This window comes from Fusarium mangiferae (genome assembly GCF_900044065.1).
Source record: "Fusarium mangiferae strain MRC7560 genome assembly, contig: FMAN_scaffold016, whole genome shotgun sequence".
NCBI lineage: Eukaryota > Fungi > Ascomycota > Sordariomycetes > Hypocreales > Nectriaceae > Fusarium > Fusarium mangiferae.
In genome coordinates this window covers 1,213,509-1,232,997 of record NW_024573936.1, presented here as the reverse complement: position 1 = coordinate 1,232,997, position 19,489 = coordinate 1,213,509, and the positions used below count along the sequence as shown (strand labels likewise).

The 19,489-nt window shown below is 49.7% G+C and overlaps 7 protein-coding genes across 7 annotated transcripts; 4 read left to right on the top strand and 3 right to left on the bottom strand.

Annotated features, from left to right (window-relative positions):
* Positions 1-1,820: 1,820 nt before the first annotated feature.
* On the top strand, positions 1,821-2,669 carry FMAN_10482 (uncharacterized protein; the record flags this gene model as incomplete). The annotated part of the gene is made up of 1 exon (XM_041824055.1): positions 1,821-2,669. One exon carries the CDS (start codon positions 1,821-1,823, stop codon positions 2,667-2,669), a length of 849 nt encoding a protein of 282 aa, XP_041689574.1.
* A 1,860-nt stretch (positions 2,670-4,529) lies between these two features.
* Positions 4,530-5,378, top strand: FMAN_10483 (uncharacterized protein; the record flags this gene model as incomplete). Its single annotated transcript, XM_041824054.1, has 2 exons — positions 4,530-4,726; positions 4,784-5,378. 2 exons carry the CDS (start codon positions 4,530-4,532, stop codon positions 5,376-5,378), a joined length of 792 nt encoding a protein of 263 aa, XP_041689573.1.
* Positions 5,379-5,763: 385 nt separating this feature from the next.
* Positions 5,764-8,277, bottom strand: FMAN_10484 (uncharacterized protein; the record flags this gene model as incomplete). The annotated part of the gene is made up of 4 exons (XM_041824053.1): positions 5,764-6,954; positions 7,157-7,209; positions 7,258-7,516; positions 7,681-8,277. The coding sequence occupies 4 exons, from the start codon at positions 8,275-8,277 to the stop codon at positions 5,764-5,766; spliced, it is 2,100 nt and encodes a 699-aa protein (XP_041689572.1).
* Positions 8,278-8,832: 555 nt separating this feature from the next.
* Positions 8,833-9,970, bottom strand: FMAN_10485 (putative endochitinase; the record flags this gene model as incomplete). The annotated part of the gene is made up of 2 exons (XM_041824052.1): positions 8,833-9,869; positions 9,916-9,970. 2 exons carry the CDS (start codon positions 9,968-9,970, stop codon positions 8,833-8,835), a joined length of 1,092 nt encoding a protein of 363 aa, XP_041689571.1.
* A 1,746-nt stretch (positions 9,971-11,716) lies between these two features.
* FMAN_10486 (uncharacterized protein) lies at positions 11,717-13,084 on the top strand (the record flags this gene model as incomplete). Its single annotated transcript, XM_041824051.1, has 4 exons — positions 11,717-11,725; positions 11,790-11,894; positions 11,943-12,651; positions 12,699-13,084. The coding sequence occupies 4 exons, from the start codon at positions 11,717-11,719 to the stop codon at positions 13,082-13,084; spliced, it is 1,209 nt and encodes a 402-aa protein (XP_041689570.1).
* Positions 13,085-13,261: 177 nt separating this feature from the next.
* Positions 13,262-17,493, bottom strand: FMAN_10487 (uncharacterized protein; the record flags this gene model as incomplete). The annotated part of the gene is made up of 2 exons (XM_041824050.1): positions 13,262-17,166; positions 17,223-17,493. The coding sequence occupies 2 exons, from the start codon at positions 17,491-17,493 to the stop codon at positions 13,262-13,264; spliced, it is 4,176 nt and encodes a 1,391-aa protein (XP_041689569.1).
* A 605-nt stretch (positions 17,494-18,098) lies between these two features.
* On the top strand, positions 18,099-19,316 carry FMAN_10488 (uncharacterized protein; the record flags this gene model as incomplete). The annotated part of the gene is made up of 1 exon (XM_041824049.1): positions 18,099-19,316. One exon carries the CDS (start codon positions 18,099-18,101, stop codon positions 19,314-19,316), a length of 1,218 nt encoding a protein of 405 aa, XP_041689568.1.
* Positions 19,317-19,489: the final 173 nt, after the last annotated feature.

Here is a 19,489-nt window from a genome sequence, read left to right as displayed (position 1 = left end):
GACTGCTGGTTTTGCTGATCAAGCAGGGTGTTGGTTGAAGTTATTAACTCAACACCTTCCTTACCTTACCTTGCGTTATTAGTTTGTTACTGAATCAGGATAATCAATTGTTCATGAAGTTCGTTACCAAGACGATGTCATGGAATTAAAGGAGCATTCCTCCCTTGGGTCTTGCTTCTCCATTAGTGAGTGATGGAATATCGGTGATAGTTCCTTTGTGATCCGTTTGGGACAACGGGCGCGGACATGGATCTGTCCTCACAAACTCGGGCAGGTTCGAATTTTCAGTTGGTCCGGCTCCGGGGGGCTCTAGATCCAGCCATTCGCGGCAACGAAAATTCCAGTTTTGTCAGACTGGATGTGCCTGGCTTGGCTGTGGCCACCTCAGGCACCAGGAGACGGACAGCAGAAAGGCACTGGACATCCGGCGTTCTATTCCATTGATCCACTCATTTCACTTGCTACTACGGAGTAGGTATACTAACTACTTAGGTATTTACTACCTAAGTAAGGTTTTTCACTAAGCAAAGTACGTACCGGTTGAAACCGGCTCGGAACTACAAACTTCCAACACGAGTGATTCATTGGAAGAGAAGATCAGGGTAGAAACAAAAACTGACTCGGGCTGGGCGGAAGCCCGGGTGGATCTCTTTGCGTCCCATCGGAAAAAGATTGGTCAATGTCTAGCTGCGGATCAGAAGCAAAAAAAACTTGGCTGAAATGGGGGCTCGGCTCTGAGGTATGATTGCTGAGCGTGCTCAGAGTGGCACCAGGCAACTAGAGTCAAGTCAAAACGTTGTCCATCCAACCAGGTAAAGGCTCAAGACATGCTGAAGACCCGCCCAGACGCCATGCCCCTTACGGCAGAGAGACCCCTAACAATTACGCAACCCAGAAGGGGTCAAACGCGAATTAGAGCTGACCATTAGACAGTACGTACCTGACGCTGCGAGGTGCCTTAGCTTCAAGCTAGACCACTTTTAGGGCCGGGAGGTTTGCGATAAGCTGATGGCGTGCATACCGTGTGCGAACTGTCTTGCACTGACCCCAGCTGCAGCTTGCCGAATCCGATACAAGCTGCTGATGCTGCCCCATGGTTGTTTCGGGTGTACGGGTATCTTCTCAGAGTATCTATACACGGCGTTCGCCGTTCGCGAGACCAACGCACAGTGTCAACTCCAGTAGCTGTTAGAGATCGGAGTGAGGCTGCATGGGTTGGGTGGGTGCGTTAAAGAGCAAGAGAGCACCTCAACCTGGGGTAAAGAGCCACTCACACTTTCACACCCCTTCTTCGTCTCTCTACCTACCGACCTACTGTACCTACCTATCCAACTGTACTCACAAGTTCTTTCCATTTGAGCAGTCCTCCCCTCGCATTCTTTTACAGCTTTTAATCCTCCTTCTTCCGCCCCATCGATTTCCTCCTCCTCTCCCTCTCTTCACATATCCCATCCATCTCAGGACACAGCAACTCCAAAAGTCATTCCCCTCACGACTTGTCTTAAACCACATCCACTTAGTACCTACCTCATTATCCACCCTCTCATCCTCACCTTCGCGTGCGTACCTTGCCCTCGTGCCTCGTCCTGGCCGCACCCATCGCGTTCTTCCACTGCTTCTCTCTATCTCATCGTCACTTATCAGGCTCCATCTCGCCGACGCCCTCCTTACCTCTTCTCTTGAGCGAACTCATCATCACCGCGTGTCCCGGAGACTATACGCTATAGATGGTTTGTGACAACACTGACTACTAACCTTGCAAACATTCCCAGTTTCCCATCACAGATCAGAACAGGACAGAACAGAATACGCTTTTCAAAATGTCGTACTTCAGTTCTCAGTTCTCTTCCTCTCCCGTCCTCACCATGTCTCCCCAACATGCCCACCAGTCAATGGGTATGGCAAGCTTCGGACACCACACACCACCCCGATTTGCACCTCTGCCAAGCCAGTTCGCTGCTCAGCCTGTTCGACCTTCTGCAGCTGGTAGAAAGCGTTCCCGGGACGAGGCCTCTGAAAACCTTGAGCCTGACATGAAGTCCCTGCCCGTTGAAGAGCCCGAAGAGGAATGGATCTACGGCCCTGGCATGACCCTCATCAAGAAGAGTACTCGCTACGTCACAGACGCTAGCAGTCAATCCGGCACCTGGGTTGAGGAGAAGAAGGCTGCTGAAGAGGCCGCCATCAAGGAGGCGCGCTCTCTGATCAGAAACCCCAAGCTGCAGCGCGTATCACCCACTCTATCCAGAGCACCTGCAGCCAGCACTTCTCCTCTCCAGCCTGAAGTCAAGCCTGCTATTGATGGCCCCGTTGTCGATAACTTCACTCTGCACCTTGGCATTGGCTGGCGAAGAATCAGTGAAGAAGAGCACATCCAAGCCGCTGCTCGTGGTTGGGCTCGCTACATAGAGAACCACTTCCCTGTTTCCAATGCTCGAATCCTTCTTGAGAGCAACGGTCTCCAGTCGTATCTGGTGGAGACTAACGAGGGCTTCTTCCTATTTGCCGAGAACCTCCGTCAAGGCCAACTTGTCAGCCAGAATGCCGAGGGCGTACTCCGAAATCTTCAATGCTCTCCTCCTATTTTTGACGGAATGGAGGTTCTTTCAGCAGCCGAATCACCGCGACCAACCAACGCCGTCCCTGATATGGACATGAGAATGGACTAGAGAAACCTCGTCCGGGAACATTTCAAATTTTCTTGATGCATCTTGTACTTGCTATTTACGGAGTTACGTGTTTGCCATGCTCATGGACTGGGACTGGGAATGGGAAAGGAGCCTTGGGATGGACGGTAAAGAAAGGCTACCGAGAGCGAATGCCATAGACCGGATAGTCATGGTTTGATATCATTTGTTGCAATTTACACCATTAAACGACAACTTGATGTCGAATGTGCCTTTACTGTGAATGCTTTATATTGAACAGAACATTTCTGTGGCTTTGTGTAAATTGTGCAGTTGTGTTTGTGGGACAGTCGGAGAAAAACTCCCGCCCGCTAATAGATGCGCGTTTGTTACGGGCGTCATTTTCGCGAGCAAGACAATACGACGCGACACCCTTGACCTGGGTTCGCCTAGCTCGGGCTCGGGCTTGCATCTACATTATGTATTATGTCCACACGCAGGAAGCAAACATCATGGGCGCCAGGATTGGAAAGGGCCGGTTTGATGGGTTCCTCGCATAGCACGATGCATTGGATACATTTGGATGGCATTGTCCCTGAGATGCTGGAAGCACCGCTAAATAACGGAACACACAACCAATACTCATCCAACAAATGACAGCCAATGCAGGCTATGAAGTGGCTTGAAAAGTCACTTCTTGAGCTGCAACAAAGCCCAATGTCTTGACTTGGACCTGCAGCTCTTCTCATGCGGCTCAGGCATAATTCTGTGCCAACACTTGAGATCCGTTTCAATGAAAACACGATAGTTGGTGCGCTTATCATGATAGATTAGTCAGTAGGTGTCTAGACTATCTAGCTGTGTGCACCATATCTCGATCAATAAAATAACTGAAGTAAACTGAAGCATAGCCAACCTTCTCCTAGAATGCTCTAATACACACAGTACAAGCATGGCCGTGCCATAAGGTATGTGGTGGTGAACCTAGGTATGCTATGGTGGTGTAAATAAATAAATGGCTCTTGATAGACATTTCTGCACGGCATCATTTGACTTCTCCTGAAATCAACCATTTGAATTGCATACCTAGGTACCATGGCTCTTCTGCCTCTTGAGGACTGAATCGAGAGCCTGTTCAGAGCGGGGGCTTTACTCCCTGTCTCTTGAACTGGTCCTCCCAGTACTGAGACACCATTTATAAGAACAGCCGAATTATACTGTTGAACTTGATAGGGCATATATATATATGTACTCCGTATCATATCCATTTCACTGCTGCCTTTTCCCTTCTTCGTATCGTTTAAATGGAAGCCTACTAACCTTGGCTTGACCTGGACTGGACTGGACTGGCTCAGGGGAAGCATGTCTCCAACCTCCTCCATTGAGATTGAGCTTGGCCGAGGTATTTTCTTGAGGTGGCCAGATAAGGACACAACTCTTGAGTACCTGGTCGTCGCAGGGCACACCTGTGCTATTTTAGGTATCTTAGCCTGTTCAACTATCATCTCGATACCTCATATACATCATTTGTCAAGTTGCACCAACTCTCGGAACCTTTAGGACAGCCCATCCGTCATCAAGTTACGTTAGTACCTACGTACCTAGGTATAGTAGGTTCATCGACAAGGTAACTTCCATCTACAACATCATCCATCACTTCCAGTCGGCGATGGATTCCCAATAAAGTATAATCTCTCTTCTTGTCGGCAGATTCAGACCAGAGCTATACAATCATCGTAATCTTTTTTTCTTTTTCTTTTTTTTTTTTTTTTTTTTTTTTTTTTTTTTTTTTTTTTTTTGGCGCCTGTGGTCGTAGGCCCCAAACTGAGAACAGCTCCATCTAATTGATTGATCATTATCCACCGCATCGTTGCCCATCGCAGCGCATCGCAGTCACCAACCATGTCGAGCGCCAATCAACTCTTCCTGCTCGCCGACCACATTAAGCTCTCGCTGTTAGAGCGTCAACGGGCTAAGAATCTTAATCTTGAAGGCGACTCGCAAGATGGTCACATCTCACGATCTTTTGACCAGTTCCGCGATGGCCTGGCCAATCTCCGCGATGAGGAGCAGCGCTTGACTTTTGCCGGCGAAACAGAGTAGGCCCTTCTCTCAACGTATTAAACACCATATTCAATGCTGATCTGGTTCCTCAGCGCCGCTACAAGCCTCACAGAATCCATCACATCGCTCCAGAAGCAACTAGACGACCTCACAACTCAATTCCAAGGCCAACCAAACTCCAAAACTGCCGAAACCCTCACTCACCCCAACTCGGAAGAGCTCGCCGACGACTTTGAGCACGCAACCTCAACATCTCCAGTCTCAAGGAAGCCAAAGACTGTTCGCTTCAGCGACACCCCTTCTTCGCCGTCCGCTGAGCTCTTTGGCCGTTACCGCGATGATCCCTCCGATAGCGCCGGCTACCGAGACGAGGCACAGGGCATGGACAACCAGCAGATTCACCAGTACCACGCCCAGATCCTAGAACAACAAGATGAGCAGCTTGATCGCTTGGGCGAGTCTATCGGACGCCAGCGCGAGCTTAGCATGCAAATCGGCGACGAGCTCGATAGTCACGTTGCTATGCTCGACGAGGTTGAGGCTGTTACCGATCGTCACCAGAGCCGACTGGATCGTGCGAGTAGAATGCTTGGAAAGGTCGCTCGAGGCGCAAGCGAGAACAAGCAAATGACCACCATCGTGGTTCTCATCATCATTCTTGTCTTGCTCATTGCTATCCTGAAATAAGGTACACCATGCTTGTCTCTCATCTTCTTTCCATCCATCTCAAAAAGAAACAGCGGGCTTAGCGCATTGGTTGGAGTTCTCGGAGTCGTTTGCTTGGGCGTTATCATGGCATCTACCTGCCTTACACTTTAATATGTTTTTGCTCCTTTACTTCAGTGCAACAGTGGACAGTTGACCTTTTCTGCGACTCACTTCCTGTAAATACGCAGCAATACTTGACCAAGTTTAAAGAATAGAGACCAGCCTAGGTTCCTCATCTTATCATTTTATCATTCTCAGAGTAAAAGCTACCTACCAATCCTGAACATAACTTGTAGTCTAGACAATTCTCCTCAGGCAGAGATTCTATCGGACAAGGAAAGAAGAAAGAAATAAAGAAAGCAGTTCATCGGATTACGTCTCCTTCTTTGTCAATGCCTTCAAGCCCCTCCAGGATATCGCTTCCTGCCAGAATACCCGTGGCGCCCACGGTCACGCCTCGTTCTCGCGACCATACCTCATGAAACTTTATGCTCTTGTCACTCGATGCAACAATAATGCACCCTTCCTTTCCTCCTGCTGGTGCGGTTGGGTCATCAGAGGTCGGTCCTCGAGGGTATGAAATGGCATACAAGGCCCGCAGATCGTCCTCCCAAGGAATTGCTGCAACCTGTTTGCACTCCGGCCAGCTGAAAACGCTCACACGATAGGGGTGTTCCGGTGAAGCATACCCGAATGTGGCGGCAATCTCTCTGCGTGTTGTGTTCCAGATGAGCGAGGTTACCTGGGCCGACACTGATATCGTTGCGAGAGCTGCTCCGGATGGTGTATGGAAGAAGTGGATGCACTTGTCGTTAGAGCCACCTCCTGTTGCCACCAACTCTCGCCTCCAAGGGCAAAAAGCAATGGCTTTTACAGCAGCATCGTGGTTCCAATGATGCTTCGCGATAGCAGGGCCAAGATACCGAACGGTGTCTGTTCCAGTCGGAAGCGGCTGTAGCTGTGCCCTGAACGCCCTCGCGGGCATATCGTCGTCCCCATCGACGCTCAACAGCCGTGTAACTCTTGTCTCAATGCCACCATACGTGCTGCCCGCCTCTATACGCCCTCGAACACCATTTGCCCCAGGGGCTTGCTCAGTTCGTCGCCCAGAGACTTGATCAGCATCGAAAAGACAGCAGAGATTGTCGTTTCCACCTGAGGCGAATAGCCGACCATCGTATGACCATGCAAGACCGCATACTTGCTGACAGTGAATATTGCTGATCTTGGCTACCAACGATACTGCACCGGGCCAAGTGTCCCGCGTGACTTCCCAGCCTATCGGCCATTCCACAACGTAGTAGTAGATATTGCCCATCTCATCCCCAACTACCAAGTCTTCCGTCAGAACTTCGACCCCTAGGTTCGTGGGGTTTTTGGAAGGTCGCAAAGTACAAACTGGACGCCAGCTCACACAGGAGATAGGAAAGGCCTGGCGAATCTCGAATCGTGGTAGTGTATCAAAGAGAGATTGGAAAAGCACACTCCCGTTGGAGTGCCCGATCCCAAGCACAGCTTTGCCTCCAGGAGTTGATGAGAAAGCAACCGACGTCAACTAGGTATCGGAATGTGTTCCATGGATCAGCTGCACGCCCCGAAACTCAGACCAAGAATAAAGAAGGCTCCCCAGGCAGACAACAAGAGTTTGCGCGGTGTATGAGTACGCCAGCGGTGAACAGTAGAAGTCATCCTTTAGATTTGGGGCATCCAGTACTCTGTAGACCATCAGCTCAGCTCCTTTGAACACTTAGACTTACCAACCTGAATGGAGCAGCCGGTAGAAGTCGCCTCTTTGCTGGCCTAAGAGGAACTGTTTATGGTCAAATATGATTTTAATAGGCTAGCAATTTCAACTTACTTGACCACTGCTCTTTGTTTGCCCACTGATATCCGTTCCAACTTGTGTGACTAAAGTCCGCATGAAAACCGTGCTGTTTAATGTTCCGAGGGATTTGCTGAGCCCGTGCGAACTCGAGGATCTTTCGTACTTGGTCAATGTCGAGAGCCGAAGCGATGCGGCCTTCGTGCTTCTCCTTCTCGACTGACGTGCTGACAAGACTTTCCTGGAAGAGGGTGGGAAACACACGAGCGTTGGTCCCACGTCTGACGAGATGCCCCTGTCCATCATCGGTAGCGATTGCATTAGGCGCAAGACCACCAACCGACCACATGGCTCCCATACTAACTTGACGATCTCCTCCTCGGTTCTGTGGTAGTTGTCCAAGAGCTATACCTAGTGATGAGCTGGTTAGATGAAAACAAGGAAAAAGAAGTAAAACACGTTGGATGCCAAACCTCTGTCCAGATGACTGTCATCAACTCGGAAAGGAAAACGGGGATCGGGGTCCATCACACGACGTTTTAGAACGAATGGATCTGCTGAGGCACTCTTGTCACGCCTCAGACGCTCATCTCTCGACAAATCCTGGCTTTGCTTTGTTGTTCGGTATCTCTCGGATGATGGGGAAATGGGATCACGTCTCGGGACATATCTGTCTAGATGCTGTATGTTTGGGTCAATGCGTTTGTCTTGGAGGGGGAAACGTCTGGAGCTTTTCGAGTATAAAAAGGGGGAAATCACATCGGCCTTCCCTTTTGGATGACGCGTTTCTGGTGTTTTGGGAGGCTCGGCCGCGAGTCCTGTTTTGCTCGATGCTGGCGGTTTTTTCTCTTGGTTCTCAAGCGATTTGACTGGAATTTCATCCGGCCCTGGCCCATCGAAGGAAGGAAAACAGCGTTTGCGAAGATTCGGGCAGAGCCCAAAGACTTCATCTGCGGAGCTATAGCCCGAATCCGGCGAGTTTATCGACTGACAAGACAAGTCTGCCCCGCTAGTTCTTGGAAGCAGTCGAGGACGTCGAGGCGGTTGTCGAAACATCCTTGTATATATCGAATTCTCGACAAGTTCCGGATGTATGGCCCCTGAAAGTCGGGGACATGAAGAAACGAATGAACTATTGTACGATAACCTGAACAATACTGCCACGATAGACAGAACTTTCCCTCGGCGAAATTACCTACCTTGTTGAGATGGTGAGTTTTATTGATGCTTGGAAGAAGAATTCCGTAGGGAAGAGAGGCAAAGGTGAAGTGAGGATGTAGAGAGGAGTTTGGGTGGAGGGGAAGGAGTCATGCTAGAAGCACCTAATGTCTTGCCCTACCTTAGTTGATCACAAATTGGAAGTCGTAGAATCGGCGACACTTACTTAGAATGACCAAAGAGATTAAAGCTTGAGGTAATCATGATATTGCTGCTCCGTGGTCTCACGACGTGCCTGTTCGAAGATAAAGATCCAGCATCTTTCAGGTATTACAGAGAGCCATATGATCTTGGTAACGAATTTATTTAATAGTCAATAATCAGCAGTGTTTCGAGCCTAGGACCTCATGGCTCGTCCAAACTCCGTGGTGAATCTTGTAAGATCGAGCCAGCTCAGACATATTCCTCACCCATCTTTGTCGCAATATTGTCAAAGTACGAATTCGTGTAATCCAGCCAGTTCTGTGTCGTTTCCAGGGTTCCCAAGACGCAATAGCTTGTGCCGATAAGGGAATCACCTCCCTTCTTGTCCGCAGAAGCCTCCCAGAACATGGTTCCGCCAAGACCATGCTCCAGCACGTATTCTGCCTTCTCCTGAACCACGCTGGGAGTATCGTAGGAGATGAATTCGTGTTTTCTCTCGTCGTAACTGAAAGAAGCATGGGCTATTGGATCGTATATGATTGTAGCTCCTTCCTTGGGAAGTGCCTTGTAATCCCAGACGCCTTGCTGCCCCCAGGAGCCCTTACCAACACTACCAAAAGTCTTTCCAAGGCCCAAGTTCTCTTCAAAGGAGCGGCCGAAGACAGGGATGCCGAGGACAATCTTTTCAGCGGGCACCCCGGATCTAAGATAGTCCCCGATAGCATAGTCTGTATTGATCGCTGTTTCGAAGCTTTCATTGAGGGTGTAGTCGAGATTGAGCTTTGTGACAGGACGTTTGTACGGGAACAGGTTGGCGTTATGGCCACTGATGTGATCCCAGCTTCCAGAGTAGTCATAAGCCATGAGGTTGATTTGGTCAACAATTCCGCTCATATGGTTCAGTTGAAGCTTTAAGTAATGCTCAGGAGCAGCTGGGGCGGCAGTAGACAGTAGGAAATGATGACCAGAGGCGTATTTTCCTGCATGTATGTCGAGCTCATTCCGTATAGCCTGAAGGAGGAGGACTAAATTAGTAGCATCTATTTCATCATTTGGAAATTCCCAGTCGATATCGATACCGTCGAAACCCCAATTCCACATCAGGTCGACTGAAGTCGAGGCAAATCTGGCACGGTTGTCAGGTGTGCTTGCGGCCGAGCTGAAGTTCGCAGACCCGGCCCCCGACCCGCCGATGGAGAGCAGAGTCTTGAGCTGACGATTGGATTTCTTCAACAGGAAAAGTTGCTTCACACATCCGTACGCATTTCTTTTATGTTCATCGTAGCCTATTCTGTCGTCAGCTGTGAAGCTAAGGTAAGAAGGCAGACTCACTGTCTCCGTTAAATTGTGCCACAAAGTCGGCATATTCGTCTTTGGAGTATCTCATGTTTGATTAGCCTGATTTGGGTGTTGAGGTCATACCACGTTCCGCTTACACTGTTCCGTCGGGTTTGACACCCAAGAATGCGTAGAGTAAGTGAGAGATTTGGGATACATCCATATGCTGAGGGTAAAAGCCTCTGTCATAAATGCCCCTGACAGTGTTAATAAAGTGCTATGCTTAATAAAGCGAGATCACAAACCAGTTGATGAAATAAACAGCGTTCGCGTGTCCTCCTGGGGCATACTCTGGTGACCGGAGAGAGTGACCAGTACGGGATGCGTGGCACGGCCGAGTTGCGAGAAGAATGGCAACAACCGCCAGGCGGTGGAGAAACGACAGCATACCTAATTCGCCTTTATTGATGAGAAGCCGAGTATCAGTATTTAGAAAGAATCAATGTTGGAGATGAAAGGAGTAAATTTTGTTGACTGCGTTGAGAACTGAGAGGCAAGTTGATTGATATATAAAGAGCGAAGCGGGAGAGGACTAACTCCAAGGGAAGGAACACTCGAGGTACCATTTCCAGACTCCCAAATTACGGAAGGAAGGTACGAAAGGCACAGATACTGAAGTCCTTATCTCCCTTAGTAGGTAGGTTAGTACCTAGGTGGTTCTGTTATAAGGTAGGTGGTATAGTAGGTTGTATCTAAGGTAAGGTAAGGTACTACCTTAGTAGGTACTTAGATACTGAAGCATCGTGCAATGGTGCGAACCTTAGTATTTACCTACCTTGGTATGTACGCCTACCACGCTGATTTGATGTCTCTGTAACTCGAACTTGAGTCGGGCAGGACAAGTTTCTGCATCACATGGACGTTGTGTAAAGTGTCAGTCGACGATACTGTATCACAACATCAAGTGAAGTACCTAGTATGAATTCATTTAAGTGCATGTTGTGGTGTAGTCCTTACTAGGGTATTCTATTCAGTCTGAGCTAAGGTATTATCTATCCTTTTGTCATATGCAATCTCTTCCAAGGTCAACCTAGGTCTTTGCAACCAACTACATCTGTAGGCAGGCACTCAACTATAGCAGTCATCATTCTTCGTGTCTTTGGTGTAGAGGTATGATAGCGATAAGTTATATCCATTTTCCTCATTACACCATGCTCCATGCCAGGGTCGACCTTGAAGTGCATGAAGCCCAACACAACACGGTGACGCCGTGCGTCGTGATCTACATATAACTTCAATATTCGTGACTCACATTGGCTAGGTCTGCAGCAACATTATTCTCGTTTGCACCGGATCACCGACTTATAGGTTTCCCTTGGACGACTCTTCGCTCTGATATCAATCGATCAATTACGAAGCAAGGAACGACAAACAGCCCTCGATAGAGATTTCTTGTACTCTTCTGTTGGATTATGACCCCGTGATTTCTCCCTGTAAGATTTGTCATGCTCTGTATCCCTTGTTGCGGTCACGCTCGTTTTGTCAGCTTCCTAGCATACTTTTGAGGCCAGTAAATATACTTTACTCTCAAGCCGATTGATGGATATTTGAAAGTAAATATTGACACCGGTAGATCGTACCAAGCAAGTCATTTAATGTTTGTTGCAGCTCTGAGGTAGGTTTCTGGGTAAGTCAAGGATATCGCAACACAAAGACATTAATATTCCACATCACGCTACCCTACACTCTTACGCGGGGTCATATCGTCCAGCTCAGCAGTAAAACATTCACAAGTCTCCACAAACCCATCGCGAACAACGATCAAGGCTAAATCAACAAGCCGAGGCTCTTCAGGATGACCAGTGTTAGTCTCGGACCCCCCCAACAAACTAGTCCACCGTAACTGATGCTGATCCCAAGGCTTGCAGCACGGCATAGCCCGCGCTGCGCGGTCACGGACAGAAGAACAGCGCCAGCAGGATCTCGTCAGGATCCAAAAGTACCGTGGTCTCGAGGACGATATACGCCAACAGGTTAGTTCTAGCCGAACATGCAAGGTCGTGTTTCTCACGCATATGCAGATATCCGACAACAACTACGGTGCCGAAACATTCCAGCTTACATCGAAGCTGCTACGCCTCAACCCCGAATATTACACGATATGGAACGCCCGCAGGCGCTGTCTAATATATGGCTTATTGTCCAAACCCTCGGCTGGATCGCCGCACTCGAAGGAGTCGCAGAATACCTCAGCGATAGGCACTCACACAGCCTCTTCCGACGCTTCATTGCCCTCCTCCTCGACCGAGATCCCGCCACGCCCCGGCCCCCCGACAGCTGGGAAGACTGGTACAACGACTGATAGCGATGGCGATACCGACGTGATACGCTCCGAACTGGGCTTCACTGTTCCCCTGCTGATGGAATTTCCCAAGTGCTACTGGATATGGAATTATCGACTATGGACGCTTGACCGCGCCATCGAAAGACTTGACGTATCTATAGCTCGGCACATTTGGGAAGAGGAACTAGGCCTTGTCAGCAAGATGCTCACTAAAGACCGACGAAACTTCCACGCCTGGGGCTACCGTCGCCACGTCGTAGCGCAGCTTGAGAGCTCCGTGCTCAACGGTCAGAGCCTGGTAGAGCTCGAGTTTGAGTATACCACCAGAAAGATCCATGAGGATCTGTCCAATTTCTCAGCATGGCATAACCGAAGTCAGCTCATTACAAGGCTTCTGAATGAGCGCAAAGCAGACGACGCGTCTCGCAAAGATTTACTGGACAAAGGTTTGTTTTGTCCTGCAATATATTGCACAATCGCTAATCTGGACTAGAAATTGAGCTTATTCGCGAAGCGCTGAATGTTGGACCCGAAGACCAGTCTTTATGGTACTATCACCAGTTCCTAGTATTGAACCTCGCAAATCCTTCATCAACCCGCCAAATAGCGCCAAATCTGACGATGGAGGAGCGCAAGTCATACATTTACGATGAAGTCACCGAAATCAAGGATCTACTACAAGACTACAAGGACATAAAATGGATCTACGAGGCTCTTATTGAGTACGCAATCGCATTGAACCAACTCACGGGGCAGCCATTCGAGCCTGAGAGTCGAAGTGATGTGACATCTTGGTTACAGATTCTCAGGAAATTAGACCCTAAACGAAACGGACGGTGGAGTGATTTGGAAAAGGACTTAGGCTCACCGCAGACATGATTCTGAACCCATTAACTATCTAATATATGTATGCCACACGTCGTTAGACCATGATGTACGGTGTAGCATTAAATTCGTTGATAACCCCTATCACCGAAAATTTGTGAACGCAAATGTTTCAAGTCCTCCAGTATTGGTATCAATGTGCCCGTTAAACGAAAACCTCTTACACGCTCTCTAGACTCTTGGATGCCCCCTCCCACTACCCCTTGGTCTACCTCTACCTCTGCCTCGGCCTCGCCCACCTCCTCGGCCCCCACGACCAGCGCCACGTCTTGCCGGAATATCCCCGTCACTACCGGAATCCGATCCTGACACTGACACTGAATCACTGATATCTGCTTCCGAATCTGTATCGCCAATTCTGACAACTGTCGGCTGTGGAGGTCGCCGTACTGGAGGTGGTGGCGAAGGGCTGCGCGAGCTTTCGTTATGGGCCGAGGATCGAGAGTGTGATCTATTACCGAGATATTCACTGTGCTGACTAGGACTACGAGCAGCCCCCTTCGGCTCTTCTGCTGTCGGCTCATCCATTACCGCAAGAGGAGCCTTGAAGGTTGGCGCGGGCGTGGACGCCCCTGACTGTGCTGCAGTCACATTGGCTGAAGTAGTTGTGGATTTGCGTTTGCCTATCTTGAACTTCTTCCCCTTAAGTGCCATTCGTTCAGCCATAGACATAAGCTGCGTTCCTCCGTTGCCCGATTTGGGCGGCGGTGGGGATACAGAATCTCGAGCAGATCCGTTATCAATACCCTCCGATCGTTGAGTACGGCGAGCACTTCGCGAGGCTCGATTATCAGGGTTGCCTGATATTGACCGGGCGTCTGCGTCTAAAGGGTCTACAGCAGATGATCCCGCTGCAATGGTGGTTACCTCAGACTTTCTAGGCCTTCCTCGACGTCGGGGTTGCGGAGGTTCTGCTATAGCCTCCGAAGGAGCCGTACGGAGCTCGCCAGCTAGCTGTGCTTCGAGTTCATCAACCATTCTGCCGTGTTCGACATCACTGTCGTTGCCTTGGTCTTGGATGGACTCGTCAGCGAATTCGGTTGTATCATCCGCGGCTAAAACTTGAGACAAGCGTGACTTTCGAGGTCGACCCTTGGGCCAACCTCTCTGGCCGCCTGTTGGCTTCCTGGAAGAACTAGCTGGCGTACATTGGGATGTAGCAGATGCAGTCTTAGGGGGGCGACCACGGCGTTTAGAGGGAGGCTTGGTCTCAAGGACAGACTCAAGGTCTTCTTCAATGGAGGGTTGCGGTGCGGGGGATGATGTTCCGAATAAGGCGCGAACTGCGTCAGCAGCCATATCGACAGCTGACATCTTCTCTCCCTGTGCGCCGACAGCGGAGGTTTTAGGCTTTGTTGCTTGCGTGCGCTCTTCTTCGAACTCGTCTGAGTCGACGTCCGCCTCCACGTATGATGCTATGGGTTTGGCGTGTCGAAGTTCAGGCTCATTTGCATCAAACAGCAGCTGACCCCGTTTTCTAGATGAGACTGGAGCGGCAGCCGCAGCCGGAGCCAGAGTCAGGCGCGGAGCTGGGGTCTCATCTGGTGTGTCCTGGGCGCCGTCTGTTCCCGTGTCTTGTGCAGTGCTCGGGTCCCTTGTATCCTGGCCAGGCTGATCCATGACAGCCTCAGGGGCAGCTGGCGGCCCATTGAACAGCGCAGGGTCCATGCTATCCAGAAAATCTGCTTCTGGCTCTGCCGCGAGACGAGGCTTCTTATGGTGGGACTTGCCAACAACAAAATCGGGATCCTCGTTTTCTCGTTTGGCCTTTCTCTTGGCTGCGCGGATAGACTTCTTGACGAACTCAGGGATATCTGGCTCGGATGGTCGCATGGCTTCCTCAGATGGAGCCTGGAAAGGATCAAAGAGAATCTTGTCGGGTGTATCGTCTGGTTCATAGTATCCCATACCAATGCGCTGTCGTGCCACCAGTGAAGGATCAGGGTAGAGGGAGGTATCAGCGTCTTCAGCCTGTAACATATCCATCGCCATAGACTGATCGGCCGGCCCGGCATTCTCCTCGTGGTATGGTGGATATGGCCCTTCCATGGTGCTATCAGCCAAAGACTGGTCGCCTTGACCAAGAACATGACTCTGATCTCCATAGCCGTTCATGCCAGGTGCGTGCATACCGCTAGGAGGATCATGCTCTGCGTCTTGCATGGAGTCATCTGCTTCATCCTGCTCGGTAATATCTTGTGCCTTGGCATTATCGGCCTGCTCTCTTAACCTCTTCATCCTTCTACTGTCCTTGCTGCGACTTTCCTCTCCAGCAGCCTTCAACCATGAAAGGTTGTGTACTCGGAAGTCGACAAGTGCTTCCACACTTCGATCATCGGCAATCGGGCGGGTATCATGTCCCAGCAGGGTGTTCTTTGGTGTGTAGGGGTCTGTATGGCCTTGGCGGCGACAGTGGCCACAATTGCATATACCTAAGCACTTCGGACATTGCCATTGCTCATCCTCAAGCACTTTCTGTGGCAACATATCAAAGGCTCGATAAAGAACGCCATAACAATAGGATTCAGTGCAGCCAGGGTTGGTGCATTGGTGTACTCGGTAGGCATAGTCCTTGTGACAACAGACGTGGCATCGCCTAAGCTCTCCCTTCTTCTTCTTGCGTTTGTACTTCTTCTTTGGTTTTCCTTCGCCATCGACCTCGGGCTCCGACTCGCTTGGCGTAATTTCGCGTTCTGGCTGAGTGATGTCTTTCCAGGGTCGTCTTCTCAAGGCTTCTTGGCAAATTTGTGCCAACGACTTCTTTCCTGAGCGCTGTCTGGCGATCTCTAAGGGCTGAGGCGAGGTTTCAAAGTCAACAAATCCGTCGTTCTTGATAATCATTGAACGCCAATCCTCATGGTTATTGACCAAGCCAGCCCAAGACCATTGCTCACACCATTGAAGGCCCGAAAGGCAGGCACAAGACCGTCCCATGGCGTAGCATTCCATGCAAACGTCATAAGTATCCTCATCGCCGTTCATTAGTGTCCGAGTACAATGTTTGCATGTTAAAAACCGGTTGAAGATATTTGAACGGCAATATGAGCATGTGATGCACGAGTCAAACTCGATAAACTCGACGTCCTTCTCCTTGTGTGCGAATATTTCGTCAATGAGAATCTCAGTAAACAGACTAAATAGCTTTTTGAAGTCACCGGCAAGCTGTCTAGCACGAGGTGAGCTCCTGAGAATGTCTTGACCAAGTCCTATGAAACTCATCGATGTCATCTCTGCATCCTCCTCCAGTTTCTGAAGTTGGCGATAGTACTTCTGTAAAGTGAAGAAAATGATGGCCTTGTTCTTGTACTGTTCGTCGCGACAGACGAGACGAGCCTTTGGCAGGGCTTCGTGCAATGCCAACTCTAGGGTCTCGGCAGTCGTCCGATTCCATGCTACTTTTATGGTTCGAGTACCACGATTCCAGACTTGATGTGCTGCTAGGGGTGGAATGAGGATAAAGTCGCCGACTCGCTGTTCGACGACATAGACGTCGAAAGGTGCTTTCTTCCACGCATTGATTTGAGCAAAATGCTTCTCAATCTCAATATCGTGTCCCAACATGGAGAGAAAGTATTCTCGAACGACCTCGCGATCCTTGCTCTCCGTCATGAACCAGATGGAACTTCCTGGTTTCTCGCCCTTCTCGCCCTCTGATGCTTCTACCATGATATTCTGACCTAACGATGCACACATCTCACGATGAGCTGGGGTAAATGTGCCTTCGTGTCCAATGTAGCACATAAGATTTTGGGCCTGCATTTCTTCTGGTAAGCTGGACATCAAATCACCAGCTGGTGCTGCAGCAGCCTCATCGCGGAAGGCGTCTTCCTTTTGTTGCGAGCCACCGGCTTCGCTGGCGTTCTCATTGAGGTAGAATAGGTTCGGATGGATGACCTTTTGTAGCGCATCACGCCATTCGGGAGGACAGTCGATATCTTTCAAGTAAAGGCGCTGACGGCGCTCGTCTCTGAAATTTGTAGGTGTCCATTGATTCGCCAGTTGTCGCATCGATCGTAGGTAATGTCCCATCGTCATAGGGATATCCGAACCCGCATTGATGTCTCTCACATTCTCCTCTGATAAACCTAGGGTTAGTATGCTTTCGAATGTCATCTGAGAAGAGTTGACCTACGTCGCTTATCATACGTCTCCTCCAGCCAGCGGACATCGAAAAGTCCAGTTGGTAGAACACCATCCCATCCATCAATGACCAGAGGTTTGCCGCCAGCGATGACGTGAATCAACACCAGCTTCTCAAATTCCTGCTGCCCAAGATTGCGTATTTGGGTTCTCGATACACGCTGAACCCACTTGAAATTCGGGGTCTTGTCGACCAAGCTATACAAGTCCAGATCAGGCGGGATGGGATCGAATTTGGCCTGCGGGTGTAGCGAAGTCGGCATCTTGTCGAGCTTCGAGAATACGCAAGAAGCTGTAGTGGGGTTCGTTCGAGAAAGGGAGATTGTTGGTCGCAAAGAACGGGAAGTCTCGAAAAGTCGTCGGTGCGAAATCAGGCCGAAAAGCCGTTCGTTTCGCAAATTGCCCCCATTCAGTGCGAAAATAGCGACAAAGACACCGTAAACAAGGATAGGTTTTTGGGGGAGGTTACAAATCCTAGGTGAATGGATGTAGGCGCGTCGGAAGCTAAGGTAGGTAGGCGTTGGATTGTACAATGCGCAACCAATCAAAGGTGCCTAGGTTATTAGGTACGCAGAGACAGAGAGCGAGCGGGTCGATGTGCACGTGACGTACCAATTGCCGATCTTGCGCTAACAAGCTCGGCCAATTCACTCCACTGCTACATGAGCTTTGGTGACAAGGATTCTAAAGTTATCAGATTCATATTTTTGGACCGAGAGTTTTCGATTTGAACTCTGGTGAGCTGCCATTGAGGTCTGACGTGACCAAATCTCCTTTACAGCGCTTCGTAGTAAGTTGAATATGAAATCTTTATAAAATCATAGTTCAAATTCTCATGATCCTAGTAGGACTGTAGACTGTATATCTCATGAGATTAAGTGCACTCACCCGGGCTTCGGCCTGGGCTCAATGCCGAGGAATCTCAGATCGGGCTCTGAAAGTACCAAGACAACTACAGACACGACCTTCCCCCATTGGTGCTTGTAAAGGCTTGAGACAACCATGGCACAATAATCAACGAGCAGTTGGGTTTCACGAGGCCAAACCTCGATCTTTGCCCCTGGCCACACAGGATTTGGACTCACCATCAGCTTCGACGGCACCGTCGCCTTATAAACCACCTGAGACGGGACTGTTGTCGAAACTTCCAACCTCATGGGTTCCTTATGCTGAGCTGATTCGACTTGACAAGCCTGCTGGAACCTATTATTTGTTCTTCCCATGTCTCTTTTCTACTCTTATGGCTGCCCCAATGGCTATGCCAATGGCGACTCCAGGCTCTGTCGTTGGAACATCACTCCTCTTCTTCTCTGGAGCTCTCATTATGAGAGGTGCTGGATGTACTATCAATGATCTTTGGGACCGCAACCTCGATCCTCATGTCTCAAGAACTCGACTCAGGCCGATTGCTCGTGGTGCGATCACACCGTTCAAGGGACTTGTCTACACTGGGATTCAACTGTTTGCCGGCCTTGGGATATTACTCCAATTTCCCCTCCCTTGCCTCTTTTACGGCGTCCCCAGCTTGCTCCTGGTAGCCAGCTATCCTTTGGCCAAGAGAGTTACTTATTACCCCCAAGCAGTTCTCGGCCTCACCTTCTCGTGGGGCGCTATTATGGGTTTCCCGGCTCTTGGAATCGACTTGCTGTCACATGCCCCAGCCTTGACAGCTGCAGCCTGTCTATATGCTTCAAATATTGCATGGACAATATTATATGACATGATCTATGCTCATATGGACATCAAGGACGACGTCAAGGCGGGAATCAAGAGCATTGCACTGAAGCATGATGCTGAGACTAAGCAAGTGCTGACTGGCTTGGCTGCTGTACAGATCTCTCTTTTGGCTGCTGCCGGATTTGCAGCTGGTGCTGGCCCGGCGTTCTTTGTTGGGAGCTGTGGAGGAGCTATGGTCACGCTTGGTATCATGATTAAGCGAGTCAATCTGAAGGATGTCAAGGATTGTTGGTGGTGGTTCATCAACGGGTGTTGGATCACTGGTGGCGTGATCAGCCTCGGCATGGCTGCGGACTACACTATCAGATATGTCCAGGGCCCTGAGGACGAGGCCAAGCTGGAGAGCTGAAGACCAAACAGTGTTGAAGCATGTAAAGCAATTGTACAATAATGTCATCATATACGGAGATATAGGTTCAGACCCTCAAGATTCCACCTCACGCGGCGTGCACATCGTTGTTTTGTTCGTCGAAGACTTTGTGATCTATTTTCCCATTTTCAGACCTCGTCTCCCATGATCAG